Below are 25,243 nucleotides of genomic sequence, written 5' to 3' on the forward strand. Positions count from 1 at the left end.
AACTCCCCAGCAGCAGCCCCCTCCTCAAAGCGTACCTCCCGCTGGGCACAGCCCACAAACCCTTCGTGGAGCGGCTTCATCGCCATAGCACAAACCCTCAGGAACCACCAACCTGTCCCCACGCTACATCTCCCGGGAAATGTCCCCATATCCCGTCCCCTCAGAGCCGGCCCTATCCCCACTCCACATCACCTCAGCACGGCCCCTTCTCCCCCCGCGCCAAGAGAACGGCCCTCCCCACAGATCAAATCCCGCTTTGAAGAACGTCCTCACACCCGCATCCTCACACATCTCCATTCTGGGTCTCCCCTCACGAATGAACCCCTCCCTACGCCCCGCATTTCCCCAGGGAATGCCAGGGAATACCCCCCCTAGCACACACCACACCCGGGACTGCCCGGTCCCCTCACGGATGGCGGCCCCGCCCCTGCCCCTGGCCCCGCCCGCCGCGCGGTTCCCGCCCTCGCGTGCCCGGGACGCGGCAGAGGACGCGGCGGTGGCGTGGGAAGATGGCGGCGGCCGCGGCACGGAGCAGGTATGGACACGGCGGGGCTGGGGCTGTCGCTGTCACTGTCGCTGTCACTGTCCGGCCCCGGCAGCCGGGCCTGACAGCCGGCACTCCGCGGGGGAGGAGGAGCCGTGCCGGGGGCCGCAGCCGCCCCCTTCGCTCCCCCCTCGTTCGCTGACGTTTCCTTACCGAGTGAGTGCGGTTATTTCTCCAGCCTTGGCCCTGCCCTTGGCATGTGCGAGGAGCCTTGCCCTCCTTCAAGCTGGAAAGGAAGATAAGGGGTTTACGTATTTTAAGAACGAGAAGCGTGTGGCCTTGTATAGTTTTAACTAGGTTTTGCAGTCTCTAGCTGTCAGTGTCTAAGTACTGAGTAGAAATCGGTGGATACGGGCAGCTACAGCCCCTCGGGTTATGCAGTCCCGGGGGACGATGGCTGTCAGGAGAAGCACCTGGCCGGGCACTAACACTCCTCTACAGGAATTATCCTCTTGCAGGTTGTGCTTTTCATAGCAACAAAGCAGATTAACGAATGCTGTTTCTAGGCCACAGTTCTGTGTTCTTAGATGAAACACAGAGTCCCCTTTTTCCCCCTTCTTTCACAAAACCTGGAGAAAACACCTTGTGCACAGAGCATGCTGTTACCTCCGGCCTCAGTAATGGCAGCAGAGTGTTGTCCCTCGTCCAGAGATGGCTGAAGACAGAGGGGCTGAGGTTAACGTGGAATTCCGCGGCAGTTCCTTTTCCATCAGCCTGCAGTCGGGTGGGAGAGGCAGGAGGTCAATACTCCCACATGGCTTTGTACCCATCAAGGTCAGGCTGTCAGGAGCAGGGAAGGTGAGACTGTTTAGTTTTGTTATCTTTACCAATTTTTATACAAATTTCAGAGGAAGGTGGAGACTGACTTTCCAATGTTGGACACCAGAAACAATTTTGGTAAGAGCTTAGGGTTAGGTGTTGTGTCCTTCCACTGTGCTGATCTCTCTGAGGAAGTAGCAAGTCCCAGGTGCCTGCCCTGCCTCAACAGTGTGAACAGCATCTGGATGCTCCTGTGAAGCCAATACAACTCGTTCTGTTCTCACTGTGCATTTTATTATAGACTGTGTAGGAAGGCTAATAAATTTCTCAAATACTAATGCTTTAGGCTGCAGCTAAGTTTGAATAATTTTTTTCCATTACTTTTTAGGATTTGAAAACTCTTCTGGTATATTTAAGTTTAATGCTAACTTGATTAGTTCTTAATTTTTTGAATCCCTTAGAAGTAGCCCACAGGCTCCCACCTTATTGATGAGCAACTGCTCCTTTTATCCCAAGTGTTCTAATATGTTGTAAAACAGGCCTTGTAAGTCCACAAATTAGTGTAGGTCTGGTGTATGACCCAAGAGCAGCAGGTGGCCTCGTTGTTCATGACAAATTACAGCATGTTTCTTTCTAGAACATACCGGTTCTGCAGCAGTGGGAACTCTTTTTCTGTCTTGCTAAGGAAGTAATATCCTGGGAGATGATACAGCAGTGTGGCATGTTTAACACATGATTACAGGAATCTGGGGCTTGGGGAGGGTCTGTCCTGTCACATTTGGGTTAATACAAGGATTTTAACAGAGACCATGAAGCAGAAGGGCAGAGTGAGATATTCTGACACTGTTGCTATGAGGATAAGTGAAAACTGTAGCTGTTAGTCCTTGGCTAAGGTTAAAGCATGGTTACCAAGTGTGTGCTGGCATAATGATGCGACTTCTAGACAAGAAATCTGGTATTTGCAGATTCTTCTTTGAAATAAAGGGATTATGTCTATACGTAACTCAGTAGACACCTGAAATTAATTCTTTAAATTCTTAATAATGACTTCCTGAGCTTGAATGGCCCCAAATGATGCAATAGCTTGTAAGCTACTGAAGTAATTGCGTCCTCGGCATGTATCTGTTCAAGAGCAGATGAAAGGCCAGAGGGCAGTTGTGGCATTGCTTCCTGGGAATGAGCAGGTTGCACAAAGATCTGGTTCTTCCTAAGGGCCTGAGCCTGTTGAGGTGAGAACACTGTGCCTCTCCTCCCTCTGATCTGTCTGACAGCAGAATGTTGCCAGGCCACAGTCAAATATGTGTTTAAACATGCTTATTTACAGGCTTTGAACAGTTCTTGTACAACTGGATGTCTTCTTGTCAGATTTATTACAAACATGAAATTAAATATATATTAAACACGCAAAAAGTCCTGGTTGAACCTTTTCTCTGTATTGGCCAGTTCCAAGTCTATTTTATGTATTTTCAGAGGGGCAGAACCACTCCCACTGCAGTTCACAGTGAACAGACCAGGAAGGTAAATTCTAAACAAGAGCTGCTGTGCCTGGCAGCCTTTTTACTTTTTCAGCTACACCACTTGGTCTAATAAATGCCATTACTTCTTCATAGAATCCAAAACTTTTCTATGTACTCCTCCTCCTTCTCACTGGGATGGTAAGGTAAAAGCTACATGAACCAAATCCTAAGTGTCTCTCTAGATAGTTGCTATTGTAGGAGGTTCTTAAATGTTGTAGCAGCCCAGTGGAGATGGAATAATCCCAAGCACTAAACAATGATTATAAAATTTACCATTCCATTTCTATTTTAGAACTCCAAACAGGCCAAGATATGGTACATGCTGACAGCATAAATAGTTGCCTGTAAAGGAGGGCTATTGGCAAGATCAGCATCTACAATACTCAGAAAAGTATCACTGTTACAACAGCCTAAGAGGAAAATGTCAATATTTGTTAAGAAAAAGAAAAGATAAAGATGCATAATTAAATAAATATCTGCAGGAGCAGTTGGATTGTCAGGTTTTTCAATTTTTTAGGAAAGTAGTAGACCACAAGGGACTAGGCTCAGTGGAAATTTTATTGTAATTTGAGTAGACTTTTCCCTCTGTTACTCAGCTGCTAAATATTAGATTGTCTCTACGCTGAACTGCTGACATTTGCATTATTAAACATTTGTACTTAAGCAGCCACTTCTTGTTTGTTGTACTTGCAGTTTGCTGTGCAGCTGTAACTTGCTGGTACGTAAGAACCTGTGTGTTAGAGCTGGAGTCCTGTGGAAACAGCCTCCTTCACGGACATTTTTCAGTGGTAAGTGATGGTTTGTATCTACAAGTGGTTTTAAATTCAGGGTCACTCAAAGTTAGGCAAATTGTGGTCTCATATTGGGGAAGGTGAATTTCTTGAAATGAAAGCAGCAGTGGGAGTCTAGCATCAAAGACCAATTCATGGCATTTCCCTAGATAAAGCTTGCAAATTATGTTTTACTGCTTTGGTGTTATGTTTTCCACATAGTAAAAGAAGTATACTTACCTTTTTCATAAGATCCAATATGAGCTGTTATTGATTGTTGCTTTGAAACTTTACAAAGCATCTGAAACTTTTTCTAGTGAAGATGATTCCTGTATACCAAATTAAAACCCATTAGCCATAGGTTTATTTTTCTTAATTAATTTCTGCATTTTAGTTAGTTTTCTCAGGAGTCTACAGCTCAAAAATTACTTCTTTTAAAAGCACAGTATAATTTACCAGAAAGATTCATGTTAGGACAGTGTTTTTACATTTTAAAAAACCCACTTAAATGAACTTGATGAGCAATAGTTTGTGTGCTTTCCACACCTACTGAAGTAACTGATTGAGAAGGGCAATATCAAACTTACAAGTATTTAGAATATTCAACTGTATTACCTGCTTTGTAGTGCAGCTCTTATCAGGTATTCACCTTGAAAAGTCTGAGAGATTAGATTTTCTCAGTTTAACCGCCCTATAAGAAAGAAAAGATATAAATATCCTTTTATATTTTAATCTGTACTTATAATTTTAATGGATCAGGAAATCAGAGTATGTTTATGACTTGGTTAAAATGGTACTTGCACTTTTTTTCTGTAGCTGGGTAATGCTGTGAAGATCAGATATTATTGGTTTTTTTTAAGGAATATTTGTAAACTTGTAGCATGTGCATTGTCATATATTAGTATCACAAATCATACAGTCTTCAGTTTTTGTTTCCTTACCAGCTGAGCTATTGGTCCCATTTTCTAAAACCATTTCTTTGGGTTAACTTGCCTGTCCAAATGCTTTGTCTGGCATATCATATATGGATATTTTGTTCTTGAAATATATGCTTACACAGATGAATAGAAACAGCAGCTCTTTGTTGTCTATAAATCAAAGTCATTACAGAAAAAAAAATCTTGGAAGTTGAGACATAGTGCAAAGTTGTTGATCACAAGGAAGAAAAGGTCATTTTAGTCAAAATTAGCTTTGAGTTTTGAACAAGTCACCTTTTAGCCTGTCATTTTCTAATTCGTTGATATTTCAGATTCTGATTCGTATTTAAATCTAGATGATTTGCACATGATGTCATTAGAAAGGAAAGATAACTCTTCTCTAGTTTTATTTCTACCCCTTATAATGGCCTCCTCTAAGTGTTTGTGTCATGTCCTAGAAGAAATTCTTAATTTGGTCAGTACAGTAACGAAGCAGCATTTATATTACTGCATCTAACTGCGTAAACTCGAGCACTCCTGCCATTATTCGGTTTGCTGTCTCATCCTGCATTTTTCAGCGTTTCTGAGGGAATGTGTCTTTTTCACCTGTTCCAGAGAAGGAACCTGCTACTATCTTTTTATTCTCATTAGCTGAATATACTCAGTGTTTAAAAGAATTCTGGAAGAGGTTGGCTTTATCTGTGAGGGCTTCAGATTTAGGGTAGTATCTAAAACTGTTATTAGTACATTAACAGTCATGCACCTTTTTCCTCTTGTCCTGGACTTGTTTCTAGTGGCTCTTGTGCCAAGGTGTGAGCTCTCCACACATTCTCATGCTGCTTTCCAGGGAGCAGCAGTAGCATCATTAGAGAACACGATGTTCAGCTGAAATCTAAGTGGTGCCAGCTGCCTAAACCTAGATCTGTTGCCAGAATCAGTAACTAGTGTTCTTGTCTTAGAATTTGTAAACTTGTGTGAATTCCATTTGTGTCTGAAAAGTGTGGAATTTTATTTTTGTCAGGGCAAAAAAGCTTAACAGTGGCATGTTGGATGCCTTTGCAGTGGTAGTGTTTTGGAGACCAGTTACAGAAATGCTGTTTCATTAATACTGGACATGGGTAAAAGTCAGCTCTTCATTTATCAACAACTTAAGTTGTGTTTGCTGTGGCTTGTGGAACACCACATGGTTTGGTAACTATTACAGGAAGAGAAACGTTCACATGGGTGCAATCAATCGAGGCTCTTGAAGCAGAAACAGCTTCTCTCTGGATCCAAACCAGAAAGAGCTGTTCCTGCTGAGGGGTTTTGGTTTGGGAATTTGTGAAACTGCTGAAATTGCTGAGCAGCTTTGCTAACTTAGAACCAAAAATGTGGTGGAAAGGAGTCAAAGGCTTTACGGCTAAAGAGTATCATTGGTCTGTGTACAGACACTTCTGTTGAAATAGTGATGCAAAGTTGAAAGGTTGTAGAGTCCTTGTAAATTCAAATAAGTCTGTCTTTTTAAACATTCAACTGTTCTAAATGATCCCTCTCCTTCATTGAGGATTGTTCTTTAGGAAAGAATAATTTTTAGAATATTAACTGTAACTGTAGTTGCTGCCTTGTTTGTTTATTGAGTTTGGTTTTTTCCTCCAGAAAAGAAATTGCTTTCATTTTTTTAAGGAGGAACAAAGCTGGTTTCGTTTTATGATGCATTTAGAATATATAATTTAAGCAATGTTTTACATCACAAGTGTAGGAAAGAAATTATAAAGAAATACTATTTTGATAAAAGAAAATGTGGACAAGAATTACTTTTATTTGGCATCTTTTTGCAGCATCATGGCTGAATGCTTCAATCAACTCAACTACTTAGAACTAAAGCTCTTCAGACTGTGAAACAATTATGCTTTGTCTCTGTGTGCCTAGAAATAGAGTTGGTGTTGACTGAATTCTTTTGGTTGCTAATGCATCCTTTCATAGTCAAACTCTAAGAAGCCTGACTTTGATGGAGCAAGATAAAGTCCATTGGGTTTGATTCTGGCACATCCAAGTTAATGATTGTTGTGGAAATGAAGCAATCAGTATCAAGAATTGGTTCTGGGCGTTTTCTGTGAGGTAGTGACTTGTACTCATTGCTGAGAACTTCTGACTGACTGGAAGACAGACAGGAGCAGCACAGTCTAATACTGATTTAGCCCTGGACAGATTTGTTTCCTCTGAAGATTTTGGAAGGGAAATATTCTCATGGCTGTGCCTGTCCCATGCTTGGTCTGTTGCTTAGTGACCGTGCCGTGTCCTTGTATCTCACAGTGACTGCAAGGTTGGACTTATGCAGGAGGAGCTTGGTAGTTACTCAGTAAAAAATGTAATACTACACATCTCTTTATTTCACGTGGTGACTTGTATTACAGCAGAAATGTGCTGTTTTCCTGTTTACCAAACCTACTCTAAAACAGGCCAGAATTTCCTTCCCTCTTGCAGTTAGCTGTACCATCTGGGGATTCCCTAACTGTAGTGAAAGCTTTAATGACTTAAAAGCGTGAAGCTTCACAGTAGTACAGATTGTTCGCCAGCAAATTATTATTCCACATAGTACCAACATTCTCACAGTAGGAAAGTGTGATAGTGCTGTCAGACACTAATTTTATGTATTTGTATTTCTCCGTGGGGCTTTCAGGGAGCACAATTTATGTATATTTTCGGGAGAAGAATGTTGGAAGCATGTGGGGTGGCAGGGACGAGGATGAGGTTAAAACCACAGATGACCAATTAGTGTTGATCAGCTGAGTTACAGTAACTTGGTAAACTGCAATAACTGGAGTACTCAGGAGCATCTCTACATACCTTCTGTGTCAGATTTATTTTCTAATCACATTTTCATCACCCAAGCTCACATCCCTCACTGCACAGAATTGCTTTTTCTTTATTGTGTAGCTGTACTCCTTCCTGAAGTCTGAGATTTTTTCTGTTACAGACAGGAAGAAGCTTCATACTGCTCCAGTGGGGCAAGTCTTCCGCCTGCGGCCCTTCCATGTTCTGGTAGCTACAGGTGGAGGATATGCAGGATACAGAAAATATGAGGATTACAAGTTGGAACAGCTGGAGAAGAGGGGCATAGAGGTGCCTGTGAAGCTTGCAAGTGAATGGGAGGTAAGAAACTTGGGGCAATTTTACTTCTGCCACATTTGATGCAAAGTTCCTTTGCTTCCATTTCAACACAGAAATCTTTAATTTGCCTCTACTGACTACATGTTCTTGACAGCTCATGGAACTAAAGTTTCCATCACTTCAGTAACTCATTCTGGCTGAAGTCATGATACATTAGGAATTGCCAGCAACTCCTCCATCTTTTAGTGTTGCTGACACCATATGTGCTTTACAATAAAGCTGAGATGGAATTAATGCCTGGTTAATAAAAATCTACCTGTTCCCTGTATGAATATATAACAAGACCTTTTTTCCATAGGTTACGCTTAGGTCTGTAATTCCTCTTGATCCTGAGGGATTTTTGCCTTTTCCTTCTGGATTCCAATGAGTTGAGAAATTATTGTGGAATTGCAGTGTGTGTGTATCAGATTCATGGGTCAAATACCCATTGCAGCATTGAAGTAAGAAATACTTCATGTCTTCCTATAACTGCTATATTGCCTTTGAAGTATATTGTACAACTCCGTGCTGGACAGTTTAAAATATATATGGTGTTCTTCCAAACAGTCAGGTGAGTGCCTGCTTCAGTGCCACTTCTGAAGCCAAGGAGTTAAAAATTCTAGGATTGTAAGGTTGTGTAGGAGATGCTTCAGTGTGACCTTTGGCATCCTGGTTTCTTTGCATTCCTGAGCACACTGCCATCACATAAATGATTTGTCCACATGCCTGTGGGGGACTAGGCTGGAATCCCTAAATTCATTTTCACTAGTGACCCAAATCAGATATGATCCAGACAATCCAGATGCTAACAGCTTAGGTTATGATAGCTCCTGAGGAATCTGTCTGTAAATCTGTTTTCTGTATATTCTTTTCTCGCTGAAGTTTGTTTCAAATGGGTTCTGATTTTAAAAAAACTGGTAAGTGTCCATGGAGTATTTATTTAACAAGGCAATGTCAATTCCATCTTGATACTTGAAAACAAATATTCTTTTGTTAGTGTTCATACTTTTTGGTATGAAATTGGGTAATTTTCTTACTGCATTTGCATTCTTTCATTATACTGATATGCTGGTTATTATTTGGTGAAGCTAAGAGTATTGCTTTTGATGGAACAGCTCTAAAGGATTTGGTTTTTACAGTGGGGAAACACACAAAGAATTTCAAACTGATAAGCAGGGCCGCAAATGCAGCAGACCATAGTAGGAGACACTAACGAGATGTCCTAGTCCTTCCTGATGTGTTTAAGTTCTGTTGAATGCTTCTGTGGGAGGGAAAGGAAGCTCAATAGTTATGAAAAAGAAAAACTGGAAAAAGAGAAACTGTTCAGACATTGCAAGAAATATCCCAAACAATGGAGGATTCAAGAAAAATAAGAGCTGCATTGTGCCTTTTATTGTAAAGTGGAGTGGGTTTTTATGCTGACCTGTCACTTTCCATTATTCTGTCTTTTGCATCACTGGACGCATACTTAGGAGTGTGGAAGGGGGTGTTGTCTTGGTTTTAGGGCAGAATAAGCCTTTGCTTACGCAAGGAGAGACCAAGTGTGATTGAATGGGCTTTGAAAGAGTAATAGAACAAGAAACTGGTGCACATGCCCTCACTGCTGAGCCTGCTGCTCTGAAGTGCTTATTCCACAGTACCAGCCTCATGTTCCTGTGGGAATGTGGACCATCTTCCACCTGCCAGCTCTGTGTGTAAGGCAGATTCCCCTGCTTCTGAGCAGAAGACAGATACTAAATGGGTAGTCCTCACCCTGTTGAGCAGGCATGGAAGCTCTTCCTGTAGCAGAGGTACATGCTGGAATCTTCATTGAGGTGTGTGCATCATTTTTGACTGAATTACAGAGTCAGTACACTTCGGCGTGGTTTTGTTTTGCTTGAGTGTCATGAAAGAGTGGGGGGGAAAAAATGAATCTGGTGCAAGTCAAATGTCCCGTTGGTTTCTCCACAGGGAAAGACAGAACTATTGTTTCTTTAGCACAGACCTTTTCTTTGTGTAATTTTCTTAGAGACATTCTGTCACTAATAGCTTGAGCTGATTAATGCCTTAGTGTCTCCTACTGTGAATACCAGTGAGGATCAGCTTTCATTTAATTAGATGAGGTAAAGCAGAGGGCTTGGAGGGAGACAGGTAGATGTTTATCAGATGGATGGAAGCTTATTGTTCCAAATCTTTGCTGTCACAGAACATTTCCTGGCTGGGATCTGCATGCATGGCATGCCATTCATATGCTAACTGGAGGCATTTTGCTTCTTACCTGGGCGCCAGGGCACTGTTGATACAGGATCAAAGAATTACTGTGGGAAAGCCTGGCCAGAGCCGGAGTTTGGAGGAACAGACTGACGAGATGAACAAGAGTTTTGTGAGAGGAACTTGTAGGTGTCCTTTGCTCCCATAGTTTGTTCTGTTCTGTGTAAGGAAAAAGCAGTGTTTGTTGGAGTGACGTGTGCCAGGAAAAGCACAGTAAACATCTCTGGAAGTGAGCTGCAGTGTTCCAACTGCTGCTTATTGTCTTGGGCCAGTTTTTAAAAACAATTCACCAGGAAAGCGCTTGAGCATAGGTTTAGGATTCTCAGAGGTAAGAAAAACACAGCCCTTCCTACTGATGTCAGAGAGTGCTTCTATTTATGTAACAGAGGATACTGGTGCTCTTATGGCAGTACAATACCGAACGTGCTTTTCTTGGCCCAGAGGAGACATTTAGTATTATGGTAAGAGGTATGTATTGAGTTCAGGAAAGAACTAATAATGGAAGAATATCTGATTTTTTTTTTTTTATCTGACTTTGGAAGAAACATAATCTCCAGTTGGTCTCTTATTCCTCATTCTTGCTCCTAGGTTCTGATGCTTGGAGTTTTATTGGAGCATATATGCAATTATGAAAAAAAAATCCTTGTAAAGTGGTCCAAAGTACACAAGAAAGATGGTCAGAAAATGTTAAAACCAGTGACATTTCAACAGCATCAAATTGTGTAAAGGGTGCAGTGGTGTAAATGTTGTTCTTCGTTGTCCTGGAAAATTGAAACAAGTAAAATCAGTTTGGGTTTGTGGGTTGTTTTTTAATCTAAACAGTGGGAAGGCTTTTTGACCAGATGAGTCTGTTCTATCTCGTGCAACTTCCTGAGCAATCCTCAGCATTTTGCTGAGATTATGGAGCAGTTAATCTGAGCGTTTCGGAAGCAGTTTATGAGCCTGCAGCACGCTTTCCTGCTTTGGGTGCCAGTGCCTGTGTGGGATTGTGTTACCGCACCAGGACACGCGGTGGGAAGCTGTCTCCGCGAAGCTGTGCAATGCACAGAATCCGCACCGGTGCCTTGCTCCCCAGCAAGTTTCTTTCCCCATTGTCCGGGCCAGCGGCTCTTTGGGAAGCTGAGCGCTGATCCCCAGGAGTGCCAGACCTTCCCAGGGCAGCCCCTTCTCCCGCGGGCCGCCGCCGGGCAAGACATCACTGTCGCCGTGTTCGGGTGCCCTCTCTTCCTTTGCGTTCGTGCTGCCCTGGCCCCTCCTCCGAAGGGGCCGGGGCCCTGCGGGAAGGAGCCGGCGTGCAGCGCCAGTGGCTGGAGGCGAGGCGGGGCCCCGCGCCGCTTCCTTAAGGCGAGGACGCTCCGGCACCGCCGCGGGGAGCGGGCGGGAGCGAGGCCGGGGACCCGGGTGCCGCCGCCGGGAGGTAGGTGGGGACCTACCGGGCCGGGGGATGCGGGTGTGGCCGCCATCCGCTCCCCTGCCCGGCCGGAGAAGGGGCCTCGGGGGCGGGATGGCTGCGGCCGGCACGATGGGGGATTCGCAGTCCGCTGAACTTTGTTCACGTGTCTGAAAACTGCTTTGAAAGGAAGGGTCGGTGTCGTATTTCGGCGACTGAAGGCGAAAAGCCGGGACGAAGGAGACTTCCCTGAGCATCAGGTAAGGACTACTGGACCGCAGGGCAGATGGGCGAGGGCTGGCGGCCAAGGGGCGATTCACTCTGGCTTGCTGGAAATTTCAAGCGATGTTCCAAAGTTGACTCTGTCATGAGTAATCTCTGAGTAGATTTAATCAGAATGAGTCTGTTGGACCTGCCTTATCGGAGTCCAGAGTCCCGCGGGGCGGGCAGTGGGGCGAAGAGCCGCCGGAGCCTTTGCGCAGCTTCCGCCGGGTGCTGCTCTGTGGGGAGGATGTAACGCGGCTTATGCTTCCTTTAGAGATCCTTTACGAAGCTGAGAGTTTGCTTTACCAATATCTTAAGCTAAAATAATGGGGGGATAGTAGGGAGTGGTACTGGAGAGTGCTGTTTTAAACCATTAATTGGAAATTACTACTGCAGAGTATTAAAAGGGTGCCATCAAATTCCATGTCACTTTGTAAATAAAGCTTTATCTCCTTGTTTCACAGAAGAGCTCTTTGAGACTGTGTAACAGGCTTTTTGCATAGAATTCAGATTTAAGTTTCAAAAATAATTCAGTCGTCCACTTAGGCTATCCTAAAATAGTACTTTTCCCCCCTGCTCTATTTATAAAAAGCTACTGAAACAGCATTGTAAAGTTAGGGGAAAACAATAAAAATGTTTTTTCATAACACCCCAAGAGAAAATGTATAGAAAGGCTTTTTCAAATGGGAAGTAAAGAATTTCAGACATTTAAGGTGGATGCAGCCGAGCATGGTACGTTTCATGAGCCAGCGCCGGTAAATCCGCGGAGAATGGTCCCCGTTGGCCGATTCTTCCCGGCAGAGCCGGGGCGAAGGCGCTGCCCAGCAATTCCGCGGCCTTGGCAGGCGCTCAGCGTGTGCTCAGGTTTCCCAGCAGCATCGGAGCAGTTCTGTTTTGCGCTCGGAGTTCAGGAGTTCCTGCCTGGGTGTGGAGCATCCAGTGTTTGTCCTTCCGGGCTGCCTGCGGAGAAGGTTGGATGGGAGCAGGGATGGCGTGTCTGATACAGAACAGTTACTGCTGGAAAAGGAACGGGACCTTTAACAAACGGTCACCGAGTATCTCCCCTGAGTGCAAGACCGTAGTTTTTGTTGGCCCTTGAATACAGCACTGGGATGCATTCGGTCCATTTTTAAAATAGTAGTTCTGTTACCAAATGTAGGAAGTGTGACGAGAGGGCTTTGAGCACTGACCAGCACATTCCAAGCCTAATGATTCATGCTTATGGTTTAAAACCGCGGCTGCACGTTTGAAGTTCAGTTGCATATTAGTCTTTCTTGCAATTGCCTTGCTGTGTTGTTTTTTAAAACTTGAGAGAAGGACTTGAGTAGTTAATTATTTGACAAGTAATTAAAAGAGGTTACTGGATTTGATGCTTATTTGAGCTGACAGAGCAGAAGGGTGGTGCATAGCTGGCAGATTAGCAGTTCTCTATAAGATAATAATTCTCTATGGATTGATACCTGCCGGTAACTGCTGTTTTATTTGCCCAGCGTGGATTCTGAGTGAGTTCAGACAGGTGAGGGAGTTTGGTAATGGTGTCCAACCCCTACAAACCAAAAATTTTAAGATTTTTGTCTAAGCTGATGATGACATAGGCTTTGGGCACTGCCTGCATCCCAAGAGGTCCAGCTGTTGAGATGCCATTTTATGAGTTCCTCTGTCATGAGCTGTTTGATGAGCGGTTCTTGTTCCTTTCCCCATGGAAAGCAGGTAAACTCAGGGTGGATTTTTCATTTCAGCCTTCTTACACTGTAGGAACTGTACATGGCTTCTGGGGCAGCCACAGCAGGGATGGAAACTCATTAGGTATGTCAGCATCTAAGCAGGACTCAGGTATTGGCATCCTGGTGAATGTAATGAGGGGAGTAGAACAGAACTTAAGAGAAACTTCTTACTTGGCTGAGCGTAGTTTTCTTAAGAAGTGGAGGAAAAAACTTTTAACACCAGTGTTTTTCCCTTCCTGGAGAGGAATTTCTCTTGCCCCACATTTTTTGGTTTGGACTGAAGGGTGGTACTACCTACTGCATCAGGCTATAGAACATCTGTGTCTGGATTTTTTTAGGGAGCAGTCAGCTGTTTAGCTGGTTCCATGCTTTCACAGAATCATGGTTACTCAGTTGAGAATATAATAATTCCTTAAAAGTGTTTTGAGGGATAAAATTGAATTTTACTGGAAGAGCTTGTGGGTTACCTCTCTTATCTTGAAGGGAAGAGCACTGAAGGGAATGTAGTTAAGACGTATGTTTGCTCTCTTGTCTCTCTGCAAGGTCGAGGGTAGCACAGGATGAGGTGGGATAAGGGAGCAGGGTTCCCCCCCCGCAGCTGCAGGAGCTGGCCCTGGCCAGGAGCTACTGAGCTGGGTGCTCTGCTGCTCCTGCCCAGCTCCACCAGTGCCAAACGAACTCACTCCCCACAGTTCTGTGAACACAGGTGTTCAGTGTGAAAAATAATTTTGTCTTGGCCTGATGAAGTTTCTTTTGAAACAATGTTGATTTAGCTTGTTGCTGTTTAAAATTAAGTATTTACTGGTGGTCATTTCTAATGTTCCCAGTGAATGGAGAAGTAGCTCCCCTGTGCTCTTTTCTTTGAATTTTGATAAGATTTTGGCTAACTGCTTTCAGCATTTGACTATACAGATGGCTTCGTTTTTGTTGTGTAGGAGTTTCTTGTGCCAGCCAAAGAAAGACTAAATGATATTTTAAATAGGAAAACAAAAAGAGTTGGCACAAGGTTCAGGGAGGAAGGAGTATGTTTTGAATGCTTTCAGTCGATCTTAAATTAGCCTTCTTTCAATTAGCTGGATTTTTTTTTTTTTTTAATGCTGTTGTTAAAATTCAGCTTAAACAACACGCACACAGGTCTTGGAACTTCCTGACACACAGAATACCATATAGAAGTTTTCTTCCTGAAAAAAAAATACTCTAATGTAGGATCTCCAGAGGTGTTTCTAGCGGGTATCTGTAATATTTGGCATTGAAGGCCAGTCGAAACACACAATTACTGCTTGGATATTTTCCTTTTGAGGCCTGACTGGGGTGCCATTAGCTAGTTAATTCTAGCTTTTCCTGCTGGTCCTCCCACTCCTCCTACCTTATTCCTATTACAATACAAGCCTTTCCTTCTATCAGAGCAGCAGTGCTCTTTTTGATCTGCTCTGTGAGGCACACAGTTTTCATGGTGCTTAGAAGGCTTTGGAAACAAGGAGGGTTTTGATTGATTGTTTTCAGCCCAGACTTAGCAGAAAGCAGAAGTGAAATGGAGCTACTAGAGAGTCAGCCCCAAAATTGTTCTGGGTATTTGGTTTAATCTTGAGGTAAGATGTAGCTATCTGACTTCCGCTTTCTGAACCAGGGCTCCCTTAACAATCCAAACCCAGTCACAGGAGATACAGAAAGTCTGTGTTTGAGGTGTGTTCTGTAGAGTTAAAGAGTGAAATTTCTCTGTACATTTAGAATGTTCAGATAGAAACACTGCAGCCTTTGGTCTTTAAAAACAAAACCAGCTTCCTTTACTCCTGTTTTTTATTTTAGTTCTACTGGACATAAAAACTGTGACAGTACCAAGTCACATAATAGGCGCAAAACACTTGTTTTATACCCAGTTCTCAAGCTGGCCCTAAAACTGGCTTATTTTGTATGTATCTAGTTATTTGTAGAAGAATGTCCATTAGGGGAAGGAATGTTCCCCTAAGTGAGTGTTTCGAGATGGAAGGAGACTTACGGAGATGGATGTTTGTGTCTGGCAAGCGTTGTAAAATAGAAAGACATTCCTTTCCTTTCTGATTTCTTCTTTACAAGCTGGACAATAAGAGCAGGAAAGGATTTTTGGTGCCCAGCAGTCCAGAACTCTTTTAGGAGCAGCTGCTGCACTGCAGAATTGAAGCTGGGAGTTATCTCCTCCTCCTCTCCGCCCCACTCCTCCTCCCAGCCTTGCATTCAGGCTGGCGCTGAGATGAGTTGTGCGGGGCCAGCTGGCTGCTCCTCTCACTAGTGCATCGCTGCCCAGCAGCCTGGGACAAACTGCAGGGTGTTTTTTGGGGAGTTGGGTTCCAATGGCCACTCGGACTAGCAAGAAGCAAGGACTGCTCATATGGACAGCTCATTTTTATCATGTGCAGAGTCTGCTTTGTAGTGGGATGTTGAAATGTGACACAATGCCTGTTTGTTTGCAATAGCTGCAACCCTCCTAGCAGAGATTCAAGTGGGAAACAGAGAGGGAATCCAGAGACAAACCAGCGGGGGATTTAGGAACTGTGACGCCGTGTCCTCTCTCCTGTGCCGGAGCAAGCAAAGGAAAGAGAGGTACAGGAAAAAAGACTGAGCCTTGCAACAGCCGTCACCCTGACGATGTGTCAGTCAAACACCCTGCAGGGACCAGAGCTCCACACAGGGAAATGGTGAGATGCTATAAAGCTTTATCTAACCCTCCACCCTCTTGCTACAACCTCCGCAAAGTTAAAATTCATGTCCGGAGGCTGCGTTCAGGGAACGGCGGCAGCAGCAGCTGTGCCGGGGACAAGCACCCACAGCTGGAGAGTCCAGGTCTGGCTGGCTCTGCCGGTGGGACACCAAGTAGGAGAACTCATTTCAGGTACTGTTCAGTATTTTCTGCTTTGCAGGAATGGTCACTGATGCGGGAGGGAGGCTGGGAGGGTTTCTGGGCAGAAGGAGCGGGAGCCATCTGCAAAGCTTTTGTTTGCCCTAATTATTATAAAGCTCCTTATACATTGCTTTGGGAGACAAGGGCATGCTGTTCCATGACAAGGGGAATGGGGAAGCTTTCATTCTTTTCCCTTCTACTAGAAGAATGGAAAAATTAGTTGAGGGGCCGCTCTGAAACCAGGCCAAGGCAGTGAGAAGCCCGAGGGCTCCAAAGCAATGCAGCTCTGCAGGGATTGGTCCAGGAGCGACTGCAGTGAAGGGGGGGGAGAGCAGCAGGAGGGGGAGAATGGGACCCAACCCGGCTGCTGGCCCGCCAGCCCTTGCAAGCTGCTGGGTGGCAAGGATGGGAGGGAGAATGTGAAGTGCCCCTTCCTATTCCCATGTTGAGTCAGTCCCACCTCCTGCTGAGAAGCCAGCATTAACTCTGCTGAGACAGGACTTCTGCTCAAGGTTCTTTTTCCCTGTTGCATTATGATGCACAGATTATTCTCTGTTTATTTATTAATTCTTCATGGGAAATAAGTTGTGTTCACTGCAGAAAAAAAAAAATCTCTGAGCCAAAAGGCACCATCTTGCATCCCAAAGTGGTGACAGTTGTACCTGTCTGCCTGATATTCTAATTCTGATCCAACTTGAGGAAAGAATGAGTTGGCAAGAAATTTTCTTTTTAAATTCTCAGCTTCTTTCCATCTTGGAAAGACATATGCAGTATTTTGTAGTTCCTCCTTCATGTCACAGAATGAGACAGCAAGAAAACAAGCTGTTGGGAGCAGCCAGACTGTGCCACTTGAGTTTGTGTGTGCACATCGCTGTGTCCTGGCTGCCAGAGAACAGTCTCCTAGCCAGGAGTTCAGTCAGTCATTTGAATAGTTTGTCCTCGGGTAGGCAGATTTCCATTTGATAATGGGACCTTGGAAATGCCAGTGGCTTTTTCATTAATAGAAGCCAAAGAATAAATGGGCACCTGAAGGGTTTTGCATCCAGACCTCCTGCAAGGCTCTGAACTGAGGCCCTTGATGTCTGTCCTCTGCTAAGAAGCTGAGTGGCTTTTCCCTCTGAGAGTTAGGTGGTCAACTTCTCCTCATGGCCATTTGTGCAAAATGATACCCCTCTCAGTCAGCACATCCATGTAACAAAAAAAATCAGAGATGCAGCTGGTTATGAGACAGAGGAGTTGATTATTGGGCTGTGGAGACTAGATTGTCTTGCAGTAGTAGAAACAGTGGCTTTGTCCACATGTTCCCTATTCAGAACCAGGGTATTCAGTGAAGGCTTTAAGACCTGAAACTGGTCTTACCTTTAATTTTTGAGGGTGTCACTCATAAAATGTGACCTGTTGGTCAGAGGTTTGGACAGAGGACTTTTGTATTTTAGATAAACTGTTCTTTTTTGGGAAGGGGAGGAACTGATCAAAATAAAGGAGTAAAGACTTGTAGTATCAACGATTAAGTAATGTTTAGGAGGAATAACTCACCCCAGCTGTCGAAAGCTGGTGGCTCTGCAGCTGAGATGCCTGACCCTCTGATGCTGTGTATGTAATCTTTCAGGTTGCAATTCCCCCAGCTGGCCCTGAGGCGAAGGTTGGGCCAGCTGAGCTGTATGTCTAGGCCTGCTCTGAAACTCCGTTCTTGGCCTCTGACTATTCTCTATTACCTTCTGCCTTTCGGTGCTCTTAAACCCTTGACCAGAGTGGGATGGAGGCCCATGAGCAGGGTAAGTGTGAGCAGGTTTCTCGTGCACCATGTCTGGGAGCTGTGTGTCCTGGAGGAGCTGGCAGCAGCTGCGGGGAAGAGTTGCTTCATGCAGGACAGCCTGGTGATCACTGGTGTGAAGGCAGAAGTGCAATTCATGCTTCTGTATAGTTTTTACTGTCTGTGGTTGTGTTAAGTAATGCCTTGACAGACAAGTGACTTTTTCAGGAGCAGAGAATTACTTTGTCCTCTAACAGTCACGGAAAATCAACACAAACTTCTGAAGGAATTCAGTCACCTCACAGTATCAGGGCTAGGACAAGGAAGACCAAACCTCTTGGCAAGTTCCTTTTCCTGGCCACACTGAAATGGTCTCTTGTTTTTTCTTATTTTCACACTGAGAGGGTTTGTTCCTCAAGTTTATTGAGCACTTGTAGTCCAGCATGTCCAAATGATAAGCAAATCTCTGCTCTGACACTGTTGAGAGCAGGCTATGGGATGCCTTGCACATAGTAATTCTCCCCACAAATCATACAATTTCAGAATCCAACAACAAAGTAAGTATTTTGATTGAAAACAGGAACAAAATTGCCATTCTTAAGCCTATTTCACTGAACATTTGTTCTGTTTGATTCCATCAACTTGAAAACCAGGCTCCTTTGAAGAGAAGAGGCTACTAGGAAATACCACTTTTGACAATTTGTGTGATTTTGTAGTTGTATACATTTTCTGTGTTGGTGGAAAACAGCAAAGTTAATTTTAGAAATTAATACAGTATAGGACATGTCAAATAAAACGGCAACACATTTTTTTCATCAGTACTTCAGCTTACATAACATAAGATACTGTTCATTTAGAAGGTTTTATCTGTTGGTACTTCCTTTCTGAAATATACCTGTATGTGCATAGGATGGTGATTTGTAAGTGAAATCTTAATTTGCTGTGTTTGATATGATGGAGCCAGTGTGTGCTTCTGTTTGTGTTTATGGCTGTGTTTTGCAAGACTTCATTATGAAAGATATGACTGAGAACAAATGATGACTCTCACTAAGAAAAAAACCAAGTTTCAGCTGTGAGTTGAATGTAACTGAGCTGTACTGTTCAAAAACAAAGCACCAGTCAGCAGATCACCACTTCCTTTGCAAAACTGGTTTCAGAGTGTGTTCAGTTCCCTTGGTCCATATTCCCCAGCTCCCCCCAGTTACATCATAGCCATGTGAGCTTCCTGGCTGACAGGAAGTACCACAAACCCCAGAAGAGTTGTCTGCTGGAATTATGAACAGAAAGATGTTGTCATCTGTCCACTTACATCAACAGCAGATACCTCTGGCCAGCTTTGTTTCATTTGTTTTCCTTGCTAAAACTTGGGCTTTGGTGCAAGTCCAAAGGTGTATTTTTTCAGAAATAAAGGCACTTTATATTCTTGCAATTAGCAACTCCTATTGTTGTGAGAGAAGAAGGCTGGTCTAAGTTTATACCTGTGTAGCTGCGTCCATGTGGGTACATTTCTTCAATGGTACTTGTCATTAGAGCAGTACAACACACAGTCCTGGGTGTGGGAAACACCCTCAGTAGTAGATGCATCTGATGAGCATGTCATCCAGTCAATTTTCATTTGGTTATTCACAAAAATTTATACATTGGTAATATTAAACCTTTCTGATTAGCATCCTACTAGAATATGTGCAATGTCTCTTTTTTTCTGTAAGCCTCACATTGGGCAGTTTCCAGTAACTTCAGTGTGGAGCTTCAGCCTGTAGGGAGTGGAAATTCTGGCTTCACTATAAAGTTATATTAAGTTTCATCCTGTCTCTTACCTACTCTCAACAGAATGGAGGGAATGAGGATGAAGTGCAGTGTTAATTTTTTGTTGCCTTAAAGGCTACTTGGTGTAACCCATGAATTCAAGGGATGGGTTTGCAGGAACAGTTTGATCCTTCCTGTGTTATGGGGAGAAGTAAGAAAGCCATCAGTGGAGAGAACACTGACGTGCTGCAATTCTTCCTTCAGGTTGCCCTGTACAAGTCGGTGCCAACACGGCTGCTCTCACGAGCCTGGGGTCGCCTGAACCAGGTGGAGCTGCCCACGTGGCTGCGGAAGCCCGTGTACAGCCTGTACATCTGGACCTTTGGGGTCAACATGAAGGAGGCAGCTGTGGAGGATCTGCATCACTACAGAAACCTCAGTGAGTTCTTCCGCAGGAAACTGAAACCACAAGTGCGGCCAGTCTGCTGCGGGCATAGTGTGGTGAGTGAAAGGAAGTGAGGGCTTCACGCAGCACTGCCAGCTTCCCTCAGCCCCCAGAGGAATGGCACTGCTTCATAAGGAATTAATGAACTTCTAACTGTTTCACTTTTTTCTCTTTGCTGTAGATTAGTCCCTCTGATGGAAAGATCCTTAATTTTGGACAGGTAAAAAATTGCGAAGTGGAGCAAGTAAAAGGGGTTACTTATTCTCTGGAATCTTTTTTGGGACCTCGCATCTCCACGGAGGAAATGCATTTTAGTCAGGGTGAGTTCTGTGTCAATTCTGCATTTATTCTGCTCTGCCCTTTCAGTGTTCTCAGCAATCATGAGACTAAGAGAGATGGAAAAAATTAACATTTTCTTGCATTGTCAGGAACAAAAGCAAGTCTGAATTTTGGCTCATTTTATTTGGGGGTAACCATGTCGCTGTTCTAGCTCTTCTCTTTTTCTCACCAGTGGCTTTATACAGTCATGCCTGGCTCATTCTGATTATCTGAACTGAGTTGCTTGGTTCCTACATTTAACTCCCAAGATCTGTTGCTATACCACAGCTGCAGCACTTTTGCTGTCACACTGAAATGGGCCCAAGCACTCGCTAGCAAAAACTGTATAAGCTACTCCTTAACAAGTGCTCAAGCACTACCCCTCTAATGACTTAGAGGACTCTTAACAAATTCTGTTCTTAAAGGGTAGCTTTAACAAAAATTCTGTTGTACTGGATTTCAGTTTCTGCTCTTTTGCTTAAGGGAAGGGCACACTCCAGAAGAAAAATTTTCACTAGGATTAAAACAATCCAGGATCTAATTTTGTTGTAAAGGGAAAGGAACACTTGGAAATATTGGATTCCTGGATGAAACGTATGTTTTTGTAGTCTCACCAATCCATGTGGGCTGCATTTATTCCTCTGCTATTGCACTGGCTCTAACTTAGACTGTCTGGCTGTGGTAGATGACTTCAGGAGGAATATATTTAACCCTTTCCTTTCCCTGCTTTCTCTGCAGCCCCACCTGGTAACTCTTTTCAGCAACAACTGGTCACAAAGGAGGGGAATGAGCTCTACCACTGTGTAATTTACCTTGCACCAGGGGATTATCACTGCTTCCACTCACCCACAGACTGGACAGTGTCACACCGACGGCATTTCCCAGGTTGGTTTCTGTTCCTAGAAAACAACTGCAGAGCAGCTATGGAGGGAAGCACTGCTATGCGCCACTGCAGAATGAGACACACCAGTGCAGAAGTTGTACAGTAATATGATGGATAATTGTAGAAAAATGATTTGTCACAAACAGTAGTGAGTTTTACAGCTGTACAGTTTATGAGAGCAAATCACATATAAATGGTGAAAACAGTAATGTTGTATTCAAACTGTGTGAGCTCTCTGAAGTACCCTTGATGAATGCTGACCTGATTTGTTCCCAAACACTGTTCATTCCGTTTGCTCTTGAAATACAGATAGTTCTGCATATCACACCAAACAGTAGCTCAAAGTATGGTCTCTGCTCATGCTTGGCAAAGAAAATGCAACTGAACAGATACACTATTGGAGCTGCTATTGGATGTTTTTGCAGATAACAAAAATATTTTGTTCTTGTTATCTAGCAAAAACGTAAGTATTTGGATTTGGTTTCAAATACCATGAGAGAGAGATTGACCTGTCACACACATCCTTCTGTGACCCCTTTGTTTTCACCACAGACTTCTCTTTTCATTTGCTCTGCCTGGCACTTGCTTCTCTTCCTACAAATAACTGACACAGTTGTTTACTGGATCAGCTCCAGTTATACTGAAAACACCATCTGAGTGGCATTACAATATTGCTACAAACCAGACAACCTAACGTGAATATTTTCCCACTTCTTCAGGCTCTCTGATGTCTGTGAATCCTGGAGTTGCTCGCTGGATCAAGGAACTGTTTTGCCACAATGAACGGGTTGTCCTAACAGGTGACTGGAAACATGGCTTTTTCTCATTAACAGCTGTAGGAGCAACAAATGTTGGCTCCATCCGCATCTACTTCGACCAGGTGAGCAGGATCATAGCAGGCACCTTTCTGGTGTTAATGGTTGAGATTGATGCAGCATAACAAAATTGGAAAAAAAAAAATCTTATTACCCTGAAATTAGAGTGTTTCATAGTACTGATATTCTAAGACTGATTTCAGTAGTGTTGTCGGCAATATAGACTATTTTTAAAAAATTCCTGTTGCACCTTTGAACTGTGAGTTCCTGCGTGGAAAATTGCTGAGAATGTACAGTACACAGCTGTATGATGAATGAATACAGAGCACCGAAATCCCCCAGTAAATCCTTCTCTTCTTCCTTCTCTGCACAGGACTTGCACACCAACAGTCCAAGTTACTCTAAAGGTTCCTACAATGACTTCAGCTTCATATCCAACAACAAGGAGGGAATCCCCATGAGGAAAGGGGAACATTTAGGGGAATTTAACTTAGGCTCTACAATCGTACTAATCTTTGAGGCACCCAAGGACTTCAAATTCAACCTCAAAGCTGGACAGAAAATCCGCTTTGGAGAAGCACTGGGCTCTTTATAGAAACTGTCTCATCAAGAAGATTTTCTATACAAAGGGACTTTTTCACACCACTGAATGTTTCACTTATCAAGTTTGTATCACTCAGCAGGACCTGGGTGAGCAGAAAAGAAGATGTCACTGCTGCGTCAAACTTGAAAGTATTTGGTGTACATTTACTTGCTGCTGAATGTAGAAATGTAATTGAATGATCATGGATGTATCGGGTACAGCTGCCTTTAAAGATGTTGCCCATGGTGGTTTCTGGCCCACCCTGGGCCTGTAGTCTTTCATGTTCTCCTCTGAGTGTGCCACAGGATAATTATGTTCTTAGAGCCTCTAAATCCCTTTTAAGCCTTCCTAGACAAGTGCAATGGGAAAGGGTGGAGGGTAGAGATTACCTGTATTTAAAGGGACACTGACAGGCTGAGTCAGACCCTGTACCTTGTATCTGCAGTATCTGTTTTTCAGACCTTGAGTAAATAATATGTTGCCATATTTATTTTATTCTAAGAAACTCTGCCCAAATTCTTAGACAAAGGCAGTCTCTGAATGCATAGAGGGCCAAACAGTGAAACTGGCTGGGGTGACTTCATTGCCCAAACAAAGCAATATATACAACAGTCAGTACAATGCATGACACTCATCCCAAGTTTTGTACTGTTAAACAATTTTAGTTCTTTTGTCTAACATTGTCCATTTAAAAATGGACTTTGTACTGTATTTTAAACCTGAAAACAGTGTCTACATTCCAGACAACAGAACTTGTCACGTTGCAATTTTCTTTTTCTTTTTAAAGACAGACAAAGCTCTGTGTCCTCTTCCTAATCCATGGTTTTATTTTGCTATTCCAGGCCTTAAAAGTTTCTGTCTTTATGAGAGACAGTTAACTTTACCTCTTGGATCAAGGAGTTAGAAGACACACAGCCTATTTTTCTTGGGTGATGTGATAGCAACTAAAATATGTTTTTACTTGCTATGTATCTTAATTGTTACTTTGTCACTAATTCTTGAATAATTAGTTCCTCTATTACAGGACAGCTTCAGCTACTTCAGGACAAATTTTTATTGCACAGAGTGAAATGCCTTATGCACTGACTGTGTTTAAAATATTTATGGCTCTTTGAAGAAATCCCCTGTTGCTTCCCAGGTGCCAATCTGGCCCTCCCTTGACTGGCAACAATTTAATCTTATTCAAAATACAAATAAAATGCCACACGGGCTCTGACTACTGCCCTTATACTTAATGGTAGGAATGTGCTGGAGGCTGAAAGCTTTGTGCTGAAGTTTAATCCACTGTAAAATTTTAGAGCCTCTTTGTGACTTCACAGTAGAAGAGTTAAAATCTAACACCTTGGATCTACTGCGTGTGGCACTGACAAAAACCACTGCCAAAGTGAAGAGAAATTGAGTTTTAAAGCAATGTGTCAATTGTTTTTTGTGAATAAACCGTTTCAAGTCCCAGCACTCAAACATTTAGAACTGATTTTGCTGTCCAGAGGTTGTTGGAGTGGACACGCTTATGAAACCTGCCTTTGTGCTTTCTGAAAGGTTTCTCATACTACTTCCTTGCTTGAGCTACTTTTCTGCTGCTTCAAGGAGATGACAGGCTTTGGACAGCTCTGACCTCCTAAAGAAACCCTTCTTTGTATGCACTGCAGAAAATAGAATATAATTTTGTTGTACAAATGTCCAGTTTGCCAAGTCCTGTATGCTTAGCTTGTCAACAGGAAGGAGGGGATGATAAAACTGCTTCTAAGTGATGTAGCCCAGCCATGAGTCAGATGAGGGTAGCTGTTTGGGTGACAAGCAGGAGAAAATTCATTTGGCTCCAGGAGTCAGTGTTTCCTCGCTTTACAGAGGGAGGAGTTTGAAAGCTTGAAGTGGCTCTCAGCTACCTATCTTGTTGAACTTCTTGGCATTAGCAAGTTTCCTCCTGCAGCAGTATAGTACCAGATACAAGTCTTTTTAAACCTTTGAGAGTGAGAAAAGAGTAAGGCAGATGTCAGCCCTGAGAGGATAAAGTTATGGTGAGCTTTTTGATTAAACTTCAGTGTCATGTTAACAAGAGAAAGTAAATTTGTTCCAGTGGTAAGAGAAAAAGACAATCTCTTCCCTCTTTTCCACTGGGGCCTATGACATCCAGAGCCAAAGGAAGTTTAAGCTTTAATTTCTTCCTACTCAGCAGCATCATCCAGAGTATCTGAAGGTAACTATTAGCCTAGTGATGGAGGATGGGTTGCTTGATATTTGCTTTATTAGAAATCTCAGAAGGAGGAGAGGATTCAGCATGCAAGTGGCTGTTTTTATGATGGTTTTAATACTGTGCAGAGCGAGCTAATAAACCAACATTGCTTGTTATGCAACACAGCCCAGGAGTGAAAACAAAGTTCCTTGAGGGTACTGATAATGCTGTGAATTTCTCCTCCATGGAGAATCCATTTAATTCAACTGTATCAGTAGCATGGTATTTTTGTATGGCAAAGTGTATGACTTACTGACATGAACTCATTTAATTGTAAGCATTTTGAAATAAAAAGTCTTATCTGTGTTGCTTATCTTTGTCGCATGAC

The 25,243-nt window shown here is 43.3% G+C and overlaps 1 protein-coding gene across 6 annotated transcripts; it reads left to right on the plus strand.

The window, feature by feature from the left end:
* The first annotated feature begins 485 nt into the window (after positions 1–485).
* On the plus strand, positions 486–25,157 carry PISD (phosphatidylserine decarboxylase). 6 transcript variants are annotated; one of them, XM_082293507.1, is made up of 9 exons: positions 11,224–11,303; positions 11,466–11,536; positions 15,715–15,936; positions 17,749–17,914; positions 19,903–20,139; positions 20,265–20,403; positions 21,140–21,286; positions 22,004–22,164; positions 22,473–25,152. In XM_082293507.1, the coding sequence occupies exons 3-9, from the start codon at positions 15,887–15,889 to the stop codon at positions 22,692–22,694; spliced, it is 1,122 nt and encodes a 373-aa protein (XP_082149633.1). In that variant the 5' UTR covers positions 11,224–11,303; positions 11,466–11,536; positions 15,715–15,886; the 3' UTR covers positions 22,695–25,152. The 6 variants fall into 6 exon arrangements, with proteins under 6 accessions (XP_082149632.1, XP_082149636.1, XP_082149633.1 ...); XM_082293506.1 differs by lacking the exons at positions 11,224–11,303; positions 11,466–11,536; positions 15,715–15,936; positions 17,749–17,914 and adding exons at positions 486–535; positions 3,514–3,608; positions 7,464–7,639 and having other exon boundaries at positions 22,473–25,150; XM_082293510.1 differs by lacking the exons at positions 11,224–11,303; positions 11,466–11,536; positions 15,715–15,936; positions 17,749–17,914 and adding exons at positions 486–535; positions 3,514–3,608; positions 7,464–7,639 and having other exon boundaries at positions 22,004–22,084; positions 22,473–22,638.
* Positions 25,158–25,243: the final 86 nt, after the last annotated feature.

This window comes from Coloeus monedula (assembly GCF_965178545.1).
Source record: "Coloeus monedula genome assembly, chromosome: 18".
Lineage (NCBI taxonomy): Eukaryota > Metazoa > Chordata > Aves > Passeriformes > Corvidae > Coloeus > Coloeus monedula.

Coding starts and splice junctions, on each gene's coding strand:
- PISD (XM_082293511.1), top strand. CDS start 15,934: ATGGTGAGATGCTATAAAGCTTTATCTAACCCTCCACCCTCTTGCTAC. Junction 16,131..17,748: donor AGTAGGAGAACTCATTTCAG/GTACTGTTCAGT, acceptor GTAATCTTTCAG/GTTGCAATTCCCCCAGCTGG. Junction 21,287..22,003: donor ACACCGACGGCATTTCCCAG/GTTGGTTTCTGT, acceptor CCACTTCTTCAG/GCTCTCTGATGTCTGTGAAT.